The 20485-nt window shown below is 38.8% G+C and overlaps 1 protein-coding gene and 1 long non-coding RNA gene across 10 annotated transcripts in view; one reads left to right on the forward strand and one right to left on the reverse strand.

Moving 5' to 3' along the window:
* Positions 1–11831, reverse strand: part of LOC110598267 (uncharacterized) — a 26674-nt gene extending 14843 nt beyond the window's left edge. For all 9 annotated transcript variants that reach the window (XM_078040760.1, XM_078040755.1, XM_078040759.1 and 6 more), the window contains exons 1-2: positions 11680–11831; positions 5451–5577 (exon numbers count right to left, since the gene is read on the reverse strand). In XM_078040760.1, the coding sequence (XP_077896886.1) occupies positions 5451–5577; positions 11680–11709 (157 nt within the window). In that variant the 5' untranslated portion in view covers positions 11710–11831. The remainder of the gene's footprint in view (positions 1–5450; positions 5578–11679) is intronic.
* LOC144375490 (uncharacterized) lies at positions 11774–15381 on the forward strand. Its single transcript, XR_013435485.1, has 2 exons — positions 11774–13941; positions 14918–15381. It is a non-coding gene; the product is annotated as an uncharacterized LOC144375490 (long non-coding RNA).
* Positions 15382–20485: the final 5104 nt, after the last annotated feature.

The raw sequence follows: 20485 nt of genomic DNA on the forward strand, positions 1-20485 counted from the left end.
GAAAAGAAGTAAAACTACCCACCCACCTAATGTGTGTCCTAGTCTTTCCAGACCCATTAGACCAGTTATGTTGTTTTAATTTTGTCATGGTCGCCATGTATGTAACAATGCTGTATTTGGTTCAAAAAAAAAAAAAAAATGGCAGGGGCTGGGGTTGTGGCTCAGCAGTAGAATGCTCCTCTCACATGCGCAGGACCCTGGGTTTGATCCTCAGCACCACTTAAAAAATAAATGAGGGGCTGGGGATGTGGCTCCAGTGGTAGCGCGCTCACCTAGCATACGAGAGGCACTAGACTGGGCTCGATTCTCAGCACCACATAAAAATAAAATAAAGATATTGTGTGTCCACCTAAAAACTAAAAAATAAATATTAAAAAAATAAATGAGTGAAATAAAGGTATTGTTTTTTTTTTTAAAGAGAGAGTGAGAGAGGAGAGAGAGAGAGAGAGAGAGAGAGAGAGAGAGAGAGAATTTTTAATATTTATTTTTTAGTTCTCGGCGGACACAACATCTTTGTTGGTATGTGGTGCTGAGGATCGAACCCGGGCCGCACGCATGCCAGGCGAGCGCGCTACCGCTTGAGCCATATCCCCAGCCCGAAATAAAGGTATTGTGAATAAATATTTAAAAAATGGCAAATGCTTCAATATTCTTCTTAAAAATTTTTTCTTTCCACGTTTATTGGTATATTATAGTTGTACATAATGATGAAATTTGTTGTTATATCTTTGTACATGCACACAATTTAACAATATAATCACTTCCCTACAATATTCTTTTTTTAATATATAGTTTTTATTTTTTAGTTGTAGATGGACAAAATCTTTATTTTGTTTACTTATTTTTATGTGGTGCTAAGGTTCAAACCCAGTGCCTCACATGTATGAAGCAAGCACTCTATCACTGAGCTGCAACCCCAGTCCTACCTTATTTGTAATAGCCAATCTCAGGGGTTCAATTTTATTAAATATTTATACACTGGGTGCTGAGTACTCTACCAACCAGTAAGCCTAGCCCTTTTATTTAATTTATTAATTTATTTATTTTGTGGGGGTACCAGGGATTGAACTCAGGGCACTCGACCACTGTGCACATCTCCAACCCTATTTTGTATTTTATTTAGAGACAGGGTCTCACTGAGTTGCTTAGTGCCTCGCTGTTGCTGAGGCTGGCTTTGGATTCTTGATCTTCCTCTCTCGACTTCCCAAGCTGCTGGGATTATAGGCATGTGCCACTGCTTTGGGCCCTTTTTATTTTTTTATTTTTTTATTTTTTTTTAGAGAGAGAGAGAGAGAGGAGAGAAAGAATTTTAATATTTATTTTTTAGTTTTTGGTGGACACAACATCTTTGTTTGTATGTGGTGCTGAGGATCGAACCCGGGCCGCACGCATGCCAGGCGAGCGCGCTACCGCTTGAGCCACATCCCCAGCCCCCCTTTTTATTTTTTGAGGTAGGATCTCACTAAGTTGCTGAGGCTGCCATCCTCCTGCATTTGCTTCCCCAGTTGCTGGGATTACAGGTGTGGGTACTGCACACGGCTAGGGGCTCAATTTTAAAGCAACTTGGCTGAGGCAAAAATTTCATCAGAAAGTGTTTTAAGCTGGGGTTGTGGCTCAGTGGTAGAGCACTTGCATAGCACATGTGAGACACTGGGTTCGATCCTCAGCACCACATAAAGATAAATAAAGAAAGGTATTGTGTGGTTGGACTCAGAGCCTTGTATGTAAGTAGGCATCCCACCACTGAACTATGATGTTTTTATTTTTTAAATATGTATAGGTACATAAATAAAATATAATAATTGCTGATTATAAACATTCTACAAACTACCATATCATTCTGTAACTTGCTTTCTTTTCCCTTAAATATTTTCAACACTCCCTTGATAGCCCCTGAGAATCTGAATGCATCTCCACCTATCATGTCTCTCCTGCTCACAGGCAGTCTCCAAGAGAACATCACAGGCATTTACATTCCTCTGTGTGAACTGCATCATCAGAGCACATCTTCGACTTTACCTTATGTCACCAGATTGCTCTATAAAGTGACTGTGCTAATTTACAGCCTCATTTGCTTCAAATCTTGAGAACATGGGCACTATCCGATGTTTTCTTCCACCACAGTACCACAAGTAAATCTCACTGATAGAAAAATCACCTTCCATCTTGTTCCAAAAAAATTATCTTGCTTGTTCTTTGTCCTTTGTTCCACTGTGTTCTTTAGGATAAGCTTACAGGACCATAAAAAACCCTATTGGGATCTAGGTTGGAATTGCTTTGGATGCAATTTTGCATCCAATATTGCATTTTGAGGAGAACTGACAGAAGGCAGAAAGGTTCATGCAATGAACTGTATGGTTAAGAGGTTGGACAATCAGAGATATGGATGCAAGCAGAGTAAAGAAGAAATTAACTAAAGATCCGAGTCTAAAAACATTATGGCTTAACAGGGAAGAAAATTAAAATTCAGCATGATTTTGTTATCTTTTTTTTTCCTCTTAGTGTTCTTTTCTCTTTTTTAGGGCTGAGGACTGAACCTGGGGTTTTACATGTGCTAGTTAAACACTCTGCTACTGAGAGCTAAATCCCTAGTCCCTTCAGTATGATTGTGAACAACTGATGAATATGAAACAGATAATCCATTTGATCTTTTTTTTTAAATATTTTTTTTAGTTGTAGTTGGACACAATGCCTTTATTTTACTTATTTTTATGTGGTGCTGAGGATTGAACCCAGCGCCTCACACATGCTAGTCGAGCGCTGTACCTCGGAGCCACAACCCCAGCCCTAGATCCTCACAACATTTTGGGGGTGGCACAGGGTTCCTGACATAAAATTACATTTCTCTGCAAATTCGATTACTTTAACTGATTCTTTAGTAACAATGAAAATGAAATGTCTTGGATTACATGTTTTAGAAGCAATCCACAGATGGAGCCTGGATAACTTAACTATGGCAACAGGACAGAATAAGTTTTAGAAAGCTTGCTTATGGAGGGGGCAGTGTGGCTGTCATGAGCTGGCAGTAGTGGGGTGCAGGAAAGCTGAGGATCTTCATACACGAGTGGTATGGAGATACAGAACTGATGGCACAAGATCTAGAAGTTTAAATATACTACTTTAAATTTTAAAATTAACCAAAAGAGGAAAAAAAGACTACCAAAAATGGGGGAGAAGAAGGTAAAAAGAGAGGTATAAGAAGGATAACATATGTGACCTAATGTGTCACTTTTCATAGTAAATGATAAATTTTAGGTAAATTCAATAAATCAAGACAATAGGTAATATTGTGACATTTAGATTGGAAGAAACAGCTTCATGAACTAGAACAAACAGGTAAAAGTGATTGCCTTAGGAGAGTTAACTGAGTGTGGGGAAAGGAGTCTCACCCTTCATTTGATGCTTCTCTGTACAGACTGATTTTTTTTTTTTTTAGATGTTGATGAACTTTTATTTTAATTATTAATTTATATGTGATGCTGAGAATCAAACCCTGTGCCTTACATGTGCTCAGCATGTGCTCTACTACTGAGCTACAACCCAGCCCTGATAATAGACTGATTTTTAAAAACTCTTACTTGATAAATAAGAAGAAATACAAGAGGCTTGGGTTGTAGCTCTGGTAGCACACTTGCCTAGCATGTGCAAGGCCTTGGGTTTAATTCCCACCACCATCCCCCCAAAAAGTAAAGAGGAAATATAAAGACCAAATAAGGAAAGAGATCAAAAAGAATATTCATTACTGGGGCTGGGGTTGTGGGTCAGCGGTGGAGCACCTGCCTAATGCATTCGAGGCCCTGGGTTCTATCCTCAGTACCACATAAAAATAAATAAGTAAAGGTACTGTGTCCACCTGCAGCTAAAAATTAAATATTTAATAATAAAAAAAGAATATTCATTACTGAAACTGCACAGAATCTTAAACACCTCAATGTGCATCCTGCCAATCAATAAATATCAATCAACAAATATATGAAAAAATGTTTATCATCTCTAGCAATCAGAGAAATGCAAATCAAAACTACTCTAAGATTTCATCCTACTCCAGTCAGAATGGCAGCTATTAAGAATACAAACAACTATAAGTGTTGGTGAGAATGTGGGGGGAAAGGCACTCATACATTGCTGGTGGGATTGTAAATCAGTGTAACCAATATGGAAAGCAGTATAAAGATTCCTTGGAAAACTCAGAATGGAACCACCATTTGACCCAGCAATCCCACTCCTTGGTCTATACCCAAAGGACTTAAAACAGCATACTACAGGGACACAGCCACGTCATTGTTTATAGCAGCACAATTCACAATAGCTAAACTGTGGAACCATCCTAAATGCCCATCAGTTGATGAATGGATAAAGAAAATGTGGTATATATACACAATGGAATACTATACAGCATTAAAAGAGAATAAAATTGGGGCTAGGGTTGTGGCTCAGTGGTAGAGCACTTGCCTAGCATGTGTGAGGCCCTGGGATCAATCTCCAGCACCATATAAAATTAAATAAACAAAATAAAAGTATTGTGTCCATATACAACTAAAAATATTTTAAAAAAGAATAAAATCATGGCATTTGCAGGTAAATGGATGGAGGTGGAGAATATAATGCTAAGTGAAGTTAGCCAATCCCAAAAAACCAAATGCCGAATGTTTTATCTGATATAAGGAGGCTGATTCATATGGGATTGGGGGAGGAGAATGAGAGGATTAGACAAAGTCTAGATAGAGCAAAAGGGAAGGAGGGGAAGGGAGGGGACATGGGGGTAGGAAAGAGGCTGAAATGAGATGGACATCATTACCCTAAGTACATGTATGAAGCCACGAATGTGACTCTATTTTGTGTACAATCAGAGATATGAAAAATCTACATGTATAATATGAATTGTAATGCATTCTGCAGTCATATATAACAAATTAGAATAAAAATAAATAAATAAATAAAGGTATTGTGTTCAACTGCAACTAAAAAATAAGTATTTAATAAAGAAAAGAACATTCATTACTGAAACTGCACAGAATCTTAAACACCTCAATGTGCATCCTACCAAAAATCTCACTGCAGGGAAGAAGACCATCAGCTTCCCGAAGGGTTTAACTCTATGGGAAAGCTATGAGGAGGCCATTCCTAGGATAAGGATACCCAGGTATTTATGGGCATGAGCCAGTATGTTCCTAGGTAGAACACCATGGCAACCCAAAACTAAATCATAATGGGAAAAGTGTTGACATGTATTTAATTACCTCTGGCTACCCATATGTGTTGTCTCAAATATTCTTACACAGCAGTGTCTACCCCTGAGTGAAGAATGGTAATGCTTACAGAAGTAACAAAACAATATGGGGTAAAAAGCCTTTCTGAGGACTCTCCCTTCCTGACAAAGAGGAACACCAAGAGAGACCTCTTTTAGGACCCGGTTCCAAAACTTGCCCCCAAAGCTGAATGCTCCTTACCTAGTGAGAGGAGAGTCTCATAATTGGTGATCATGACATGCTTGTAGAGCTCCTTCTGCCATGCCTCTAGATTCCACCATTCCTGCGCCGAAAAATAAATGGCGACATCCTCAAAGGTCAGAGGGAACTGAAATAACACACAAGACACAGTTGAGTGCTTCAAGATGACTGCAGCTCCTTCTCATCATTAAATTAAAAGACTTGTGCAGTAGACAACTGTTTTGTTGGCCAGCAGCCTCCCCCTTGGGGACTACTCCTTCCCCTATCCAGGCAAGTGGCTCTGCGGTTTACCACCACAGCCCCTGCACGAGCTTCTTCATGCCTATTCAAGCTAGATATGGAAACATATGGCATGGAATGGGAACAAACACAGTTCAGCTTCATTCACTTAGTATGTCATGGCCATCTTCCTAGGTCAATAGGAAGAGGCAAACTCAATTTGAGGAAACTGCATTGTATTCTATGAGTACCCATCTCCCAATGATGGGATAAACCCCCACAGTTTCCATCCTCTTAAAAACAATGCCCTCATGTACTTCCTCTTCTATTAGTGCTTTCAGCTTTGTAGGATAAAGTCTAAAAATGAGAATTACCGAGTTAAAAAGTATATACATCTTTAGTTCTATTTATTTATTTATTTATTCGTGGTGCTGAGGATCAAACTCAGGGCCTCATGGATACTAGGCAAGCGCTGTACTGCTGAGCTATAGTTTTGCTTAACATCTTAAGTTTTAAAACTTTTTTTGGTGGTTCTAGGGATCGAACTCAGGGCCTTGCACAAGCTAGGTAAGCACTCTACTACTGAACTACAGCCCCAGTTTAAAAATAATAGTTACGTTTATTATAGTTGACTTGAAAATACGATGGTTATTATTAGAACTACAAATTTTGTTAGTTTAAAATGGTCTCATTATGTAACTATACATCCCACATTTTAATGAACCATTTCCTTTACACCCAGTTTAACCTCAATTGTTACTGTCATGTGTTTATTTCCTATGGATATTAAGGTATACTTGTTTCCATTTTTAATTTATGTTCATCTTATTATATTCAATATAATAGTTTCTGAAACTAATGTTTCTTTACATTTAAATAAGATTCATTATTTTAGATTAATGAGATAAAAATTTCTGCTACAATACTATTTTGAAACATGAATTTGTTTCATCATGACTGTTAGAGAATTTGCGTATGTCCAATTTTCTCTGTGAGAAATACAAGGTCAGAGGTTCTCAATCAGGACAAATTTGTCCCCCAGGAACTACTGGGCAAAGTTTGCAGACATTTTGGATTGTCATAAGGAGGGGTGCTTCTGGCACTTACAGGGTATGGGCCACGGATGCTCCCAAACACCCCACAATGCACAAGACGGTCTTCACATAAAAAATCATCCAGTACAAAATGTCAACAGTGTCAAGGGTAAGGAAACTTGCACATGTGAATAGAGTACAGGGCTGTGCAAACAAGCAAATTCCCACAAACATCCTTTGCACGTCTACCAGCTACCTCAGACTGCCTTGGGCTATAAGCCCATCTATACCAGGTATCAAAAAGTCCACCTCATTTCAGATATTCTTCCTTTTACTACTTCAAGTTAATGCTTCCCTTGTTAAACTTACTTCCACAAGCAACTTTCCAGTAGTTTTTAAGGTAATTAAATTTCTTTCTTAATCATTTAACATGCACAAAGCTGCCATTTTATTAGGTTTCAATCTTTCTTTCTTAACATGGCACTGATGACATTTTTTCAGTGTCACATGCTTGACATACCTCCTGCAAGTTCTGATTTTTTTTCTTTTGCATAGACAGAGGTTTATCTAGGAGAGTAGATATAATATTCAAGGGAGAATAGGGGCAATCTCAAGAGAGAGAGATGCCTTTGAGGGTAAAGCAAAGAACACATATTCAAGGTAGAACGAAGGCCACCTCCGGAGGGAGAGACAGCCAGCTATGATTTTACTGCACAATTTCACATAGCACTAGAATTTTTGGAAATGCATTACACAGCATAACTGAAAGTATGTTTTTATTTTTGTTAAATACATTTATTCTCATCTGATTAAATTCCTTACTTTAAAAATGTTTTCTAAAAAGTCCCAAAATCCTTCATTGCTTGATACTTTTTAAATTTTCAGTTTATAACCATTATGTTAGTAGTCACCAATGACATGACAAATTAACCATTTTTCTTCATCTTTTCTTTTAATGAAATAAACAGAACATGACAGATGACATTCAAGTTCTCCTGATTTCTATCTTCATTATTGTTCTTTTTTACCCACATATTTTATATTGGTGTATTATAGTTGTACATAATGATGATGGAGTGGCTTTACATATTTGTACATACACACAATATAACAATATGATCTAGCCAATATTATTCTTACATATTGTTCTTATGCTCACTCCAGTTCTCCCTTTGAGGAGACAAACATTATTATGAATGTGGAAGTTTTCAGTTCATATTTCAAAGTTAATATATATATATATCCACAAATAATATACAGTATTTCTTTGTATATTTTATACATAAATGCTTTATAATGCAACTTGCATTTCCATTCAACATTTTGAGATTTGTGTATATGTATGTATATATGTAGCTGATTTATTTTAATTTTGTGTAGTATCTGAATATGTCACAATTTTTAAACCATTCTTTTACCTACTGATCATTTCTATTCAGTTCTGTGAATTGCCTGGTCATATTCTTTGCTCACATTTTTATTGAATATAAGAATTGCTCATTTACAGTTTCATTTCTAGTTTCATTTCTACTGCTGAGCTACAACCCCAGCCCCTCTAGTATTCTTTATACAATTTATGTATTAACTGAATTAATTACAAATAATTTTAGGTTACAAATAATTTCCACTAGTCTTTGGTTCATCTCTTAACTTGTTTATGCTCTTTTATGTTGTATAAAATTTTCAACTTTAATGCATATATGCAATTTTTTCCCTAGGTCTCTTTGTGTCTTGTTCAAGAAATTTTTTTCTACACTGAATTCATAAAGATACACCACATTTACTTCCCAAAAGCTCAAGTTTTGCTTTTTGTCTAGATTTTTTTGAGATGGGGTCTCACTATGTTGCTAGAGGTGGTTTTGGACCCCTGGGCTAAAGTGATCCTCCTCAGACTCCCAAGTGCTAGGACCATGGCTACCTCACCCAGCTCTGGATTTTTTTTTAATATTTATTTTTTAGTTGTACACAATACCTTTATTTTATTTATTTATTTTTATGTGGTGCTGAGGATCGAACCCAGGGCCTTGCACAAGCTAGGCGAGTGCTCTACTGATGAGCCACAACCCCAGCCCCTGGATTTTTCTTTTTTTAATATTTATTTTTTAGTTGTAGTTGGAAACAATACCTTTATTTTATTTATTTATTTTTATATGGTGCTGAGCTCAAATTGAACCCAGGGCTTCGCATGTGCTAGGGGAGCGCTCCACAGTTGAGCTACAGCCCCAGCCCCCAGCTCTGAATTTTTTTTTTTTTTTATTGGTTGTTCAAAACATTACAAAGCTCTTGACATATCATATTTCATACATTAGATTCAAGTGAGCTCTGGATTTTTAATGTACCTAGAATTTAAGTTTTGTGAGGTATGAGGCAGTAAGCTAACAACATTTTTTTTCCCCAAATGAAAAAGTCAATTGTCACACTACTACTTTTTTTTTTTTTTTTTTTTTTTGAGAGAGAGAGAGAGAGAGAGAGAGAGAGAGAGAGAGAGAGAGAGAGAGAGAAGTTTTAATATTTATTTTTTTAGTTCTTGGCGGACACAACATCTTTGTCTGTATGTGGTGCTGAGGATCGAACCCGGGCCGCACGCATGCCAGGTGAGCATGCTACCGCTTGAGCCACATCCCCAGCCCCACACTACTACTTTTGAAGGTCTATGTATTTGTTCCTATGGACATTGAAACAAAGTACCACAAACTGCGTGGCTTAAAACAACAAAAATTTATTCTCTTACATTTCTGGAGGCTAGAGGTCTGAAATCAGGGTGTCAGCAATGCCATGCCCTCTCCAAGCCTCTAAGGGAGAATTAGTTCCTGCCTTCCTTTCAGCATCCCCTGGTAGCTCTTCACCCTTGGTGTTCCTGGTTTGCAGGTTCATAGCCCGCTCTGCCTGCAAGGCCACATGGCTGTGCTTGTCTCTTTTTATGTGAGCGTTGTTCGTATTGGACTAAGGGCCTACTCTACTCTAGCAGGACTTCATATTAGTCAATTACATCTACAACCACTAGTATTTACAAAGAAGTTCACAGTCTGAGGCTCCAGGAACAACGTTAATTTGGGTGGGGGAACACTATCTACATAGCGTGTAATCAGCTTCTGGGTTCACTGTTCTGTTTCTACTGCTGTCAAATCTGCACAAAACAACACTGTATTGGGCTGAGGAGGTGGCTCAAGCTGTATGCGCTCGTCTGGCATGTGCAGGGCGCTGGGTTCGATCCTCAACACCACATAAAGATAAAATAAAACGCTGTGTCCACCGAAAACTAAAAAATAAATATTAAAAACTCTCTCTCTCTTTAAAACAACAACAATAACAACACTGTATTAATTCTACAGATTAGTAGTGTCATCTGAAAGGGAAATTCTCCCATCTTTGCTCCTTTTTTCAGAATCATATAAATCATATTTTTTTAACTTTATAGCTGTTTTCCCTTATATGAGGATTTGCTTTCCAGTTTGAAAATATTAAATGGAAAATTCCAGAAATAAACAATTAATAAGTCTTAAATTGTAAACTACTATTCTGAATAGCCTGCTGAAATCTCCACCCAGGACACCAATCACCCTTTTGTCCAGCAAATCCATGCTATGTGCTGGTTAGTCCCATTTCTGCTATCAACGGACTGTCCCAGTATCAAAGTTTTTGTGTTCAAGTAACTCTAACTTTACTTAATATTGGCTCCAAAGTGCTAAGAGTATTGACTGGCAATTCAGATATGTCCAAGAAAAGCTGTAATGGGCTTCATGTAAAGAAAAAAAAAAAAAAGCCGGTTGCCAGGATGTACTCCTGTGATTCTAGCAGCTCAAGAGGCTGAGGCAGGAGGATAACAATTTCAAAACTAGCCTCAGAAACTTAGCGAGACCCTAAGCAACTTAGAGAGACCCTATCTAGTCTAAATAGATAGGGTAGAGCGCTTGCCTAGCACATGTGAGGCCCTGGGTTGGATCCTCAGGACCACATAAAAATAAATAAATAAAGGTATTGTGCCCATCTACAATATATTTAATAAATAAATAAATAATAAAAAAGGACTGGAGATGTGGCTCAGTGGTTAAGCGCCCCCTGGGTTCAATTCGTGGTACCAAAAAAAAAAGTAAAAGTCCCCACATAAAAACAAAACAAACCCTGTGCTGAGACTGCTATAGAAAAAATCATTTTTGAATCCTTGAATTTGTAAGAGAAAAAGAAATTTATGCTAGTTTTGCTGTCACAGCTTAAATTGCAAAAGTTACAGTCACAGTGTGATAAGTGCTTAGTTAAGATAGCAAAGTTATTGAATACTGAGTTTGATATAACCATCTTCCCCTTTCAGGCATCCACTGGGGGTGGTAGAATGTATGTGTACTGTTATTTATCCAATTGAACTTTATCTACATTTGCAAATGTTGCCGTCATTTGATAAAACTGCAGCGATTTTATACATAAATCTGTATTATACTTAGTTTTTCAACTATGAAAATGACATATCTGACACTTATTTAAAATTCTCTCTATAAACCTTAGAAAAAAAAATGTTTTACGATGATCTCAGTTCATTTAACTATTAGCAAGAATACTCAATAGAAAAGTTAGAAAAAGATAACAAAAAATTAGCTCCCGCCCCCAACCCTGACTTCAACAGAATGCTGAAGGAGGCTCCCCAGTTCTTGGAGCTCCTAGAGTCAACACCAACGCGGTCACAGTTTGACATCCTCGGCCGCCAAACGTCGTCTGAACCATTCAGGAGCTGGCATCCTTGGAAACACCAGGTCTGCATTCGGTGCCCCGACGTGAAGGGCGGCCGAGGCAGCACCCAGGTCGGCCCAGACCCTCAGCCCGCTCCCCGCGGCCCGCGCTCTGCGGTTTTGAGGTCCGGCGCCCGGTGGCTCCGGGACCCCGCACGGCACCCAGGCCGGCCGCTCGCCGTCCTCGCCATCGGCGGGCGCCACTCACATGAGCCCGGAGCCCGAAACCCGCGCCCGCGCGCCGCAGCCCCTTACCGGAGCCGGCTGGCCCGTGGCTCTCGCCATCTCGCCCAGCCAGGGCGACGGCCCCCGGCGCCGACAGCCCTCGCCCTCCGCCGGCTCTCCCCGCCCCGCGGGCCTGGCCGCGCGGTGCACGCTGGGCCTCGGCACCGCCCCGCAGCGCCCCCTGCGGCCGGAGGAGCCGGCGCAACCCGCCGTCGGTCCCCGCCCCAGGCTCCAGGACCCGCGGCCGCAGAAAGCCCGTGCCAGGTGCGTCCCAGACTGTCCTGGGGTCTCCCAGGGAGAGAAACAGTCGCAGACCTGCCGGCAGGACTGGAGGGAAAGTGGAAATGGAGAGAGAGAAGGCAGGGACCACGGGACGCTTCCCAGAGACAGACGGAGACGCAGCCCGCAGAGGGGCGCCCGCCGCGGCTGCTCCCATAGCGGTCTGCAGCCAAGCCCTGGGCTCCGGAGACCGCCTGTAAATCAAGCGGGGGAGCTGCGGGGACAGGCCCGGGAGGAGGCGGCCGGGAAGGGGCCGGCCCTGCGCCAGGGGTCACCTGCCAGGACGCTGGGGCGCGCGCACGCAGGCGGGTCCCAGGCAGGTCCCAGGCCGGGCGAGGGGCTGGGTGCTCGTGCACAGGTCCTGTCCCTCGCGGTGGAGGGCTTTGGGCGACCCGGCGCAGGCCTGAGAAAGCCGCAGGGGAGATAGATGAGCGCCGCCACCCAGGGCCTCAGGGAGCTGCCCGCGGGATGAGGGAGGGCCCCGCACTGCATCTTCGGTGAGACCGACGGACAGAGACGGAAAGGGAATGAAACAGGGAATGGGAAACAGAGCCTAAAAAATAGGGGTGGGGGTGTGCTGGGATGTGGCTCAGTCGGTGGAGGGCTCGCCTCGCGGGCACGAGGCCCTGGGTTCAGACCCCGGCACCACAGGGCTTGAGTCTGGGTGTGTGGCTCCGTGGCAGAGCACCTGCCTAGCCAGTGTGAGGCTTTGGGTTCGATTCTCAGCACCGCATAGAAACAGATAAATCAATAAAGGCCCATCGACAAGTTAAAATGGGGAGGGGGTGAAAGACCCCCGTCCACTGAAAGACCCCCGTATCCCTGTCCAAGGAGAATCACACGAAACACTGGCTGCAAAAGCAAGAGGTTGGTTTATTGGGACACAGGCGCCTGCGGGTGCCCAGCAGAACCTCAGCCGGAGCTTTGGTGAACTGGCACACCGGACTTGGGGATACAGAGATTTTTATAGGGTTTGGGACAGGTTTCGCGCGCGCGCGCGGGAAGCAACAGGTTTCTTATTGGTTTGTTTAAATCTAGCATATAGGCCACCTAGGGGGTATAGGTCTGCATTCCAAAAACCACAGGTCTGCATTCTATTCTTTCTGTTCCTGCTTATCTGTTCCGGTTTATTCATTTATGCCTCAGGATGCAGGTGCTCTGTTCTTCAACCGGTTGTCCGGAGAGCATGCCTGGTGCCTGAACCTGTTTATGGCCTGCCTGGTATCTTGGTTTCATATCTTGGCCTTAGGTAACTAGGCTAACTGGGCTAGGGTCTTTCAGGGGTAGATGGAGTGACACGGGATGGGGGTAAGACAGGGAGAAACTGAGAGGAAGATGGTAGGTGTTTGCAGACATCAAGCTCAGATTCTATCCGTGTAATGAGCTAGGTGTCAGGCTAGGGAAAAAGTGTGCAGATGGTGTGTGTGGAAGGGTGCATGTGAGAGAACTTCTTGTGTAGGTGGGATACGTGTGTGCGGATATCCGTGTGCTATGGAATAATGAAATGTACATTTGTGCCATTAAAATTTTTATTATTTAAATATTACCTTAAGATAAATTAACTTTCCTCTTTCGGTGTGAAGTTCTATGAATTTTAACGTGTGTGGATACATGAAATTACCACTATGATCAGAAAGAAGACAGAGGAGTTCTGGTCACTTCCCAAATCCCTCCAAGCTATCTCTGTATAGTTGCCAGCCCCGCACACACCACATGCACACACCCCCTGCCAAGGGCCTATTCATTCTGAGTCCTATAGTTTCCTGAGAACCGCATACAAATGGAATCATGCAGTGTGTAACCTTTGACAACTGGATTCTGAAAAGTATGATGCTTTGTAATTTTTCCACAGTTGTGATACTTGTTTATTTAAATTAATGCATATTATTCCACAGGATGGATGTACTGAAGTGTATTTACTCATTAAAGGATATTCATTTTTCCCAATTCTGAATAGATCTGCTGTCAACATTAATGAAGGATTGTTTGTGTGAACATAAACATTTCTTTAGGGTAAATACCTATACCCAGGAGTGGGACTGTTGAATCATGTAGTAAGTGTATTTTAATTTTACAAGGAAGTGGCGAACTTTTTTTTCCCTTTTTTCAGTGATGGGGATTGAACCCAGCTTCTGGCACATACTAGGCAAGTCTTCTACCACTGAGCTAAACCCCCAGCCAAGTGGCAAACCATTTTTAGGAGTGGCTGTACTCTTATCTGTTCTTCTCATGAACAAATGAGCATTCCAATTGCTTCACATCCTTGTCAAGCACTTGGTATTGTCAGTATTTTAACATTTGTAGACACTCTAATCAGTATGTAATCAGATCTCAGCATAGTTTTCACTGGCATTTTCCTAAAGGCTATGATGTTGAATAACAATAATAATTATTTTTTTAAACATGGTACAGTAGTTTTATTTTATTTTTAGAGAGAGAGAGAGAATTTTTTCGATATTCATTTCTTAGTTATCGGCGGACACAACATCTTTGTATGTGGTGCTGAGGGTCGAACCCGGGCCGCATGCATGCCAGGCGAGCGTGCTACCGCCTGAGCCACATCCCCAGCCCCAACAATAATAATTAATATAATCGCCATCATTATCATTAGGTACCAGGAGAGCTTTATCACCAAGCTACACCCCCAGTCTTTTAGTCTTTTCTATTTTTTTTTCTTTTGAGACTTGCTAAATTGTTTAAGGCCTTACTACGTTGCTGAGGCTGGCCTCGAACTTGTAATACTCCTGCTTCAGCCTCCCAGTCGCTGGAATTAAAGTATGTACCTCCACACCCAGTGACATTTTCTAGTGTGCTAAATTGCCATCCCTTGGTGAAGCATTTGTTTTTTCTTTTGCCCTGTGTTCAGATTTAGATATTTTCTTATTGTTGAGTATTGAGAGTTTTTTTTTTTTTTTAAGAGAGAGTGAGAGAGAGGGGGGGACAGAGAGAGAGAGAGAGAGAATTTTAACATTTATTTATTTTTTCTTAGTTCTCGGCGGACACAACATCTTTGTTGGTATGTGGTGCTGCTGAGGATCGAACCCGGGCCGCACGCATGCCAGGCGAGCGCGCTACCGCTTGAGTCACATCCCCAGCCCTGAGAGTTCTTAATATATTCTAGATGCAAGTATTATGAGATACCTGATTTGCAAATATTTTCTCCAGGTCTGTACCTTGTGTTTTTGTTCTCCTAATGGTGTATTTTGAAGCTAATTAATTTTGGTGAAGTACAATTTATAATTCCTTTTTTTTTATTGTGTTTTTGGTGTCATAGTAAAAACTCTTTTCCTAACTCCAGGTGAAATTAAGATTTTTTTTGTATGTTTTCTTTTAGGGTCTCATAGTTTTTGTTTGTTTTAAATTTATATTTATGGCCTATTTACTTTTGTTTAAAGTTTTTTTGTTTTTTTGCATATGGAAATTAAACAGTTGAAATAAAATTTGTTGAAAATATTTTCTTCATTGAATTGCCTTTACACCTTTGTAAAAAGTCAGTTGTCCAACTTTGTGTGGATATATTTTTGGACTCTTATTTTGTTTCATTGATCATTGATCTTTGCAGTACAACATTATCTTGATTACTGTAGCTACATATGAGTAAGAGTGAAAAAAAAAGAAAAAAGAAAAAAAAAGAGTGGACATTCTTTATTTCTCTCAATTTCTGGGGAAAGCATTTGATCTTTCACTATCAAGGGTAACGTTAACTGTAGATTTTGAAGATACTTTTTATCAGGTTGAGATAATTTCTAAGTTTTCTGAGAGTTTTTATTGTGACTGGATGTTTGTTTTGTGAAATAGTTTTTCTAAGTTTATGGACAAACACAACTTAGATTTATTTTGTGGTGGAAAACTAGAATCTAAATGTATAAATAATGACACTTTATGAAATATTATGTGGACATTAAGTTCATGCTTTAGAAGAGTATTTAATGCTGTGGAAGATACTCAAGTACATTAAATAATAAAGGTATGCTAAAAACAGTATTCATAGTTCCAACTATATTTTTAAAAAATACTATACATAGAAAAAAAAAAAGAAGCCTAAGGGTATAGGACCAAAATGCTAATGGTAATATCTTTGGGTATTGTAACTAGATGTGGGCTTTGTCTTCTTTATATGTCCCTGTATATTTAAATATTCTGTAAATAACTGAAAAAGAATAATAAATGTAATGTAAAAGACAAAAAAGGTGTCACTGTTAGAATTTTGATGAACATTGGTAATAAAAATACAAGGCAATTTCAACCCACTCACATCATATAAACGAAAAAAAGTAAACACTTTTAAAGTAACATCCATAGTTTCAGTCTAGATGGAAAATAATCACTTAGAAATGTTTATCCACAGTAGTACTGATCACTGTCACAATTGTTAGGTCTTCCAAGTACTCGTAGATTAGAGGTACCCACACATGTAGTAGGGATGCACTGTCACTGGACTTTGGGATCAGTGTTTGGCCAGATCTTGATCTTCAGCGTTTGCTTCAGCCTTGGCCATTGAAAGGTGGAATAACTAAATGCCATTTACGGCATCCTTCAGCCTGTCTGTGAATAATGACATGTGAATGTGTAGATCACCATCACATCTCTTTAGTGCAACAATCTAGTGACATGAACATGCATGCTATTCACATGTTCTATCAGATGGAGAGAATATGAAGATTTGTTGTTAATAGCTGAGTGTATTTATTTATTTGTGGTGTCCAGGGGCACTCAACCACTGAGCCACAACCCTGCCCTTTATTTATTTATCTGAATTTCTTGTTGCTAAGGCTGGCTTTGAACTTGTATTTCTCCTGCTTCAGCCTCCTGAGTTGCTGGGATTACAGGCCTGTACCACTGAATATCTACTATTAAATTTAGGTATTCTAAATTCCATATGTAATTTGAAGTGCAAAATCTGATGATGTGCTTTATATATTGAAATCCTAACAGTTGAAATACATATGAATGTGTGTATATATACATATTTACATACAAGTATTGCTATAATAAGTATTAAAGATTATGAAAGGTATGTTATGTAATAAGCAAGAACTTGCAATTACATTGACAATATGAATATTAAGAATGTGATATTTGAATAATTTTAGAAAGAACATCTTTTCTGAGCCTACGATATTTTAAAAAAATATTTATTTTTTAGTTTTAGGTGGACACAACATCTTTATTTTATTTTTATGTGGTGCTGAGACCTGAACCCAGTGCCTCACGAGGCATGCTAGGTGAACACACTACCACTTGAGCCACATCCCCAGCCCCTCTGAGCCTACAGATATTTATAAAAATATAAATGCCACCACAGGGTAGGTGTTGGTGGTGCACTCATATAGTACTAGTGACTTGGGAGGCTGAGGCAGGAGGGTTGTGTATTTGAGGCCAACCTGGGCAACTTAATGAAATCCTGCCTGAAAATAAAAACTAAAAAGGGCTGAGGATGTAGCTCAGTGGTAAAGCACCTCTGGGGATTTAATTCCCAGTACCACCACCACCACCAAAAAAAAAAAAAAAAAAAATTCTACCACAATATTATATAATAAAGATCAGACATCATAATTGTAATTACTATAAAATTATTTGGTGCAATTTATTAATAACAGGAAACAATCTTTTAAAAATAATTTTTAGTTGTAAATGGATATAATATCTTTATTTTATTTATTTATTTTTATGTGGTGCTGAGGATTGAACCCAGTGCCTCACATGTGCCAGGCAAGTGCTATACCATGAACCATAACCCCAGCCCCAGGAAACAAATAATCTTTAGAAACTAATGTTTAATTATTCAATTCCATTTAGTCTATGAATTTTTAAAAATAACTATTTGGTAACTTTTCACAAGTTAGGAAAATAAAAGCAGAATATTAACTTGGCTACCTCAAATTTCACAAGTAGAAAAAACACATGAAATATACACATGATAAGTCATGTTTGAGATATGACATGATTAAAAATATGGAGAGTTGAAGAACAGTAGAAAGTGTTGATAAAAATAAGGCACTCCAAACCTATTTTGTTCTCTAAACAATGGATTTACAGGGTGTTTTTAATATGAGTTACTCACCTTTTGGTATCTGTAAACATTCATGTATTTTAAAGCTTGTGGAAATAGTTACTATATATTTATAACCATTTTCTAGCAAAGAGAACAAATTTTTTGATATTTCCCCCAAGTTTTTAATTTTACATATTGATTTCTTTTTGAAAATATTTCTAAAAATTTTTTATTTATATCCTTTATGCATGAAATTTTTTTTGAGAGAGAGAGAGAGAGAATTTTAATATTTATTTATTGTTTTTAGTTCTGGGCGGACACATCTTTGTTTGTATGTGGTGCTGAGGCTGGAACCTGGGCGCAGGCATGCCAGGCTAGCGCGCTACCGCTTGAGCCTCATCCCCAGCCCCCGAAAATTTTAATTATTAAATTTGTACCACAGGAGCTGAGGTTGTAGCACAGTGGTAGAGTGTTCACCTAGCACGTGTGAGGCCCTGGGTTCAATCCACAGCACCACATATAAGTAAATTAAATAAAGGTATTAAAAAAGGAAAGAGTGAAACACTGTTTCTAAGAGAATTAGAAAATAGTGTTGGGAAAGGATTTAAAAAAAAATTTGCTACCACAGCATCTAGCATATAGCACAGTTGAATATGAAGAATCAAAGATTTGACTACATTGAATATTAATGACAAATTCAACTGTCCTGGCTCTCAAACATGTAATAAATCTGACCTCAAAAAATATTTGTGGAATATTTTCTCTTCAATAAGGAGAAATGCACACAATTCTCATTGTCCATTCAGTAAACATGAGAAAGGGTATGAGCACACATACTCTATAGTTTGCTCATATCTTCAGTTTTATATTCAGAAAATCTTTTTAGCTTACATTGGTTTTAATAGAAAATTACTGCCTATAAGTAGAAACATTTTCATAGTTTTTCTTTATCTTATAAGAAATTCTGTGATACACAAAAGATTTTGAAGTTGTCTTGTTACATACATTTGCAAGGTATTTCATAAGATGGAATAGCAGTTATTACAGGTTTCAAAGGCTGATAAGATGAAAGTTTTTACTTTGTATTTCCCAGCAAAGATTACCATTGTACTAAGATTTACTAATAACCAATGGATTGCTACAGAGAAAGAAGTTTGTATGAATTTGTTGAATAAATTGATACTTAAAAACTTCACATATATTTTCCACAATTCCTGTTGAAAAGATCTCCATTGACTTTGCTTCAGGGACGATGCTGTAGTTGGTGTGCAAGCAATGAAAACCAAGTTGCTGGTAGAAACTGATTTATTTCATTATCTTGACCAGTTAAATTGTTCCATTGTCACATTTCTAGATCCCAACTTTAAGGACAAATTTTTCTCTAGTAACTGGGCATAGCAGCAAAAATATTAGAAATTAAAAATAGGAGTACAACAATCTTAAATCTGCTTCCAAAAATGTCATGTATTTTCTTCAAACAATATACAAAACTTTAGTTCACGAAACTGCTTAATGAAATGCAGAAATGAAGACCAAGAATAAACTAGTGGACTAAGGCTGTGGCTCAGGGGTAGAGTGCTCACCTTTCAGGCCCTGGGTTCCATCCTCAACACCACCTAAAAATAAATAAAATAAAGGTATTGTGTCCAACTGCAATTAAAAAATAAATATTAAAAAAGAGTAAAGTAGGAAGAAAGTCTTTGCCATAAATTCCTTTTAGAGGAAGAAATATTTAATAAGTTAGTGGTAATACCATCATATCAAATAGGTAGAGCTATTTTTCTTCCCCATCAAGTTCAGCTGAAAGTGTCTTGTTAGTGATGCAAATATTCCTGCTTAATAATCATAGGAGCATCTAACAGTTAACAGGGCTTTGAAATTACTGCTCTTGCTCTTAAAGGTTGGACCTTTAAATTATAACTATTACATTTTTTATTGTTGGTCGTTCAAAACATTACATAGTTCTTAATATATCATATTTCACAGTTTGATTCAAGTGGATTATGAACTCCCAGTTTTACCCCTTATACAGATTGCTGTATCACATCAGTTACCCTTCACTATTACATTTTTAATAATAAAAATATAAAACAATTTTCTTGGAAAGAAATTTCAGATTTTTTTCTTGAATCTTAGAAGTTCATTCTAGGGTGATATTCAGATTCAGAGAATGGTAATATTACCTGTCAAATATTCTCCATTTGACCAAGATGTATACTTAGGTAGACCTCAAATTGCATACTGCATAAGTAGCTATAGTCTAAATTTAATACAAGAGCAGGTGTCCTAACAGGAGGTTTTCATAACTTCCATGAATTACAGATACATTTACTGCTACTGGCATTGACTTGATTTCTTTTGTTGCAATACAGGTTTGAGAGGATTTTGAGTCATGCCAGTTTGAAAGAAGAAATGTGCTGGAAACTCAGGTTTATGTGGCTATGTAACTATAACACACTGCTAAACACACAACCTCCATGGTTAACAACTTTCTTTTCACCAGTTCCTTTGCACAGACCCAACAAACCATAACCGCAAGCTTTATTTCTGCGAACCTCAAGA

The sequence above is a fragment of the Ictidomys tridecemlineatus genome, chromosome 2 (genome assembly GCF_052094955.1).
Source record: "Ictidomys tridecemlineatus isolate mIctTri1 chromosome 2, mIctTri1.hap1, whole genome shotgun sequence".
NCBI classification, from domain to species: Eukaryota; Metazoa; Chordata; class Mammalia; order Rodentia; family Sciuridae; genus Ictidomys; species Ictidomys tridecemlineatus.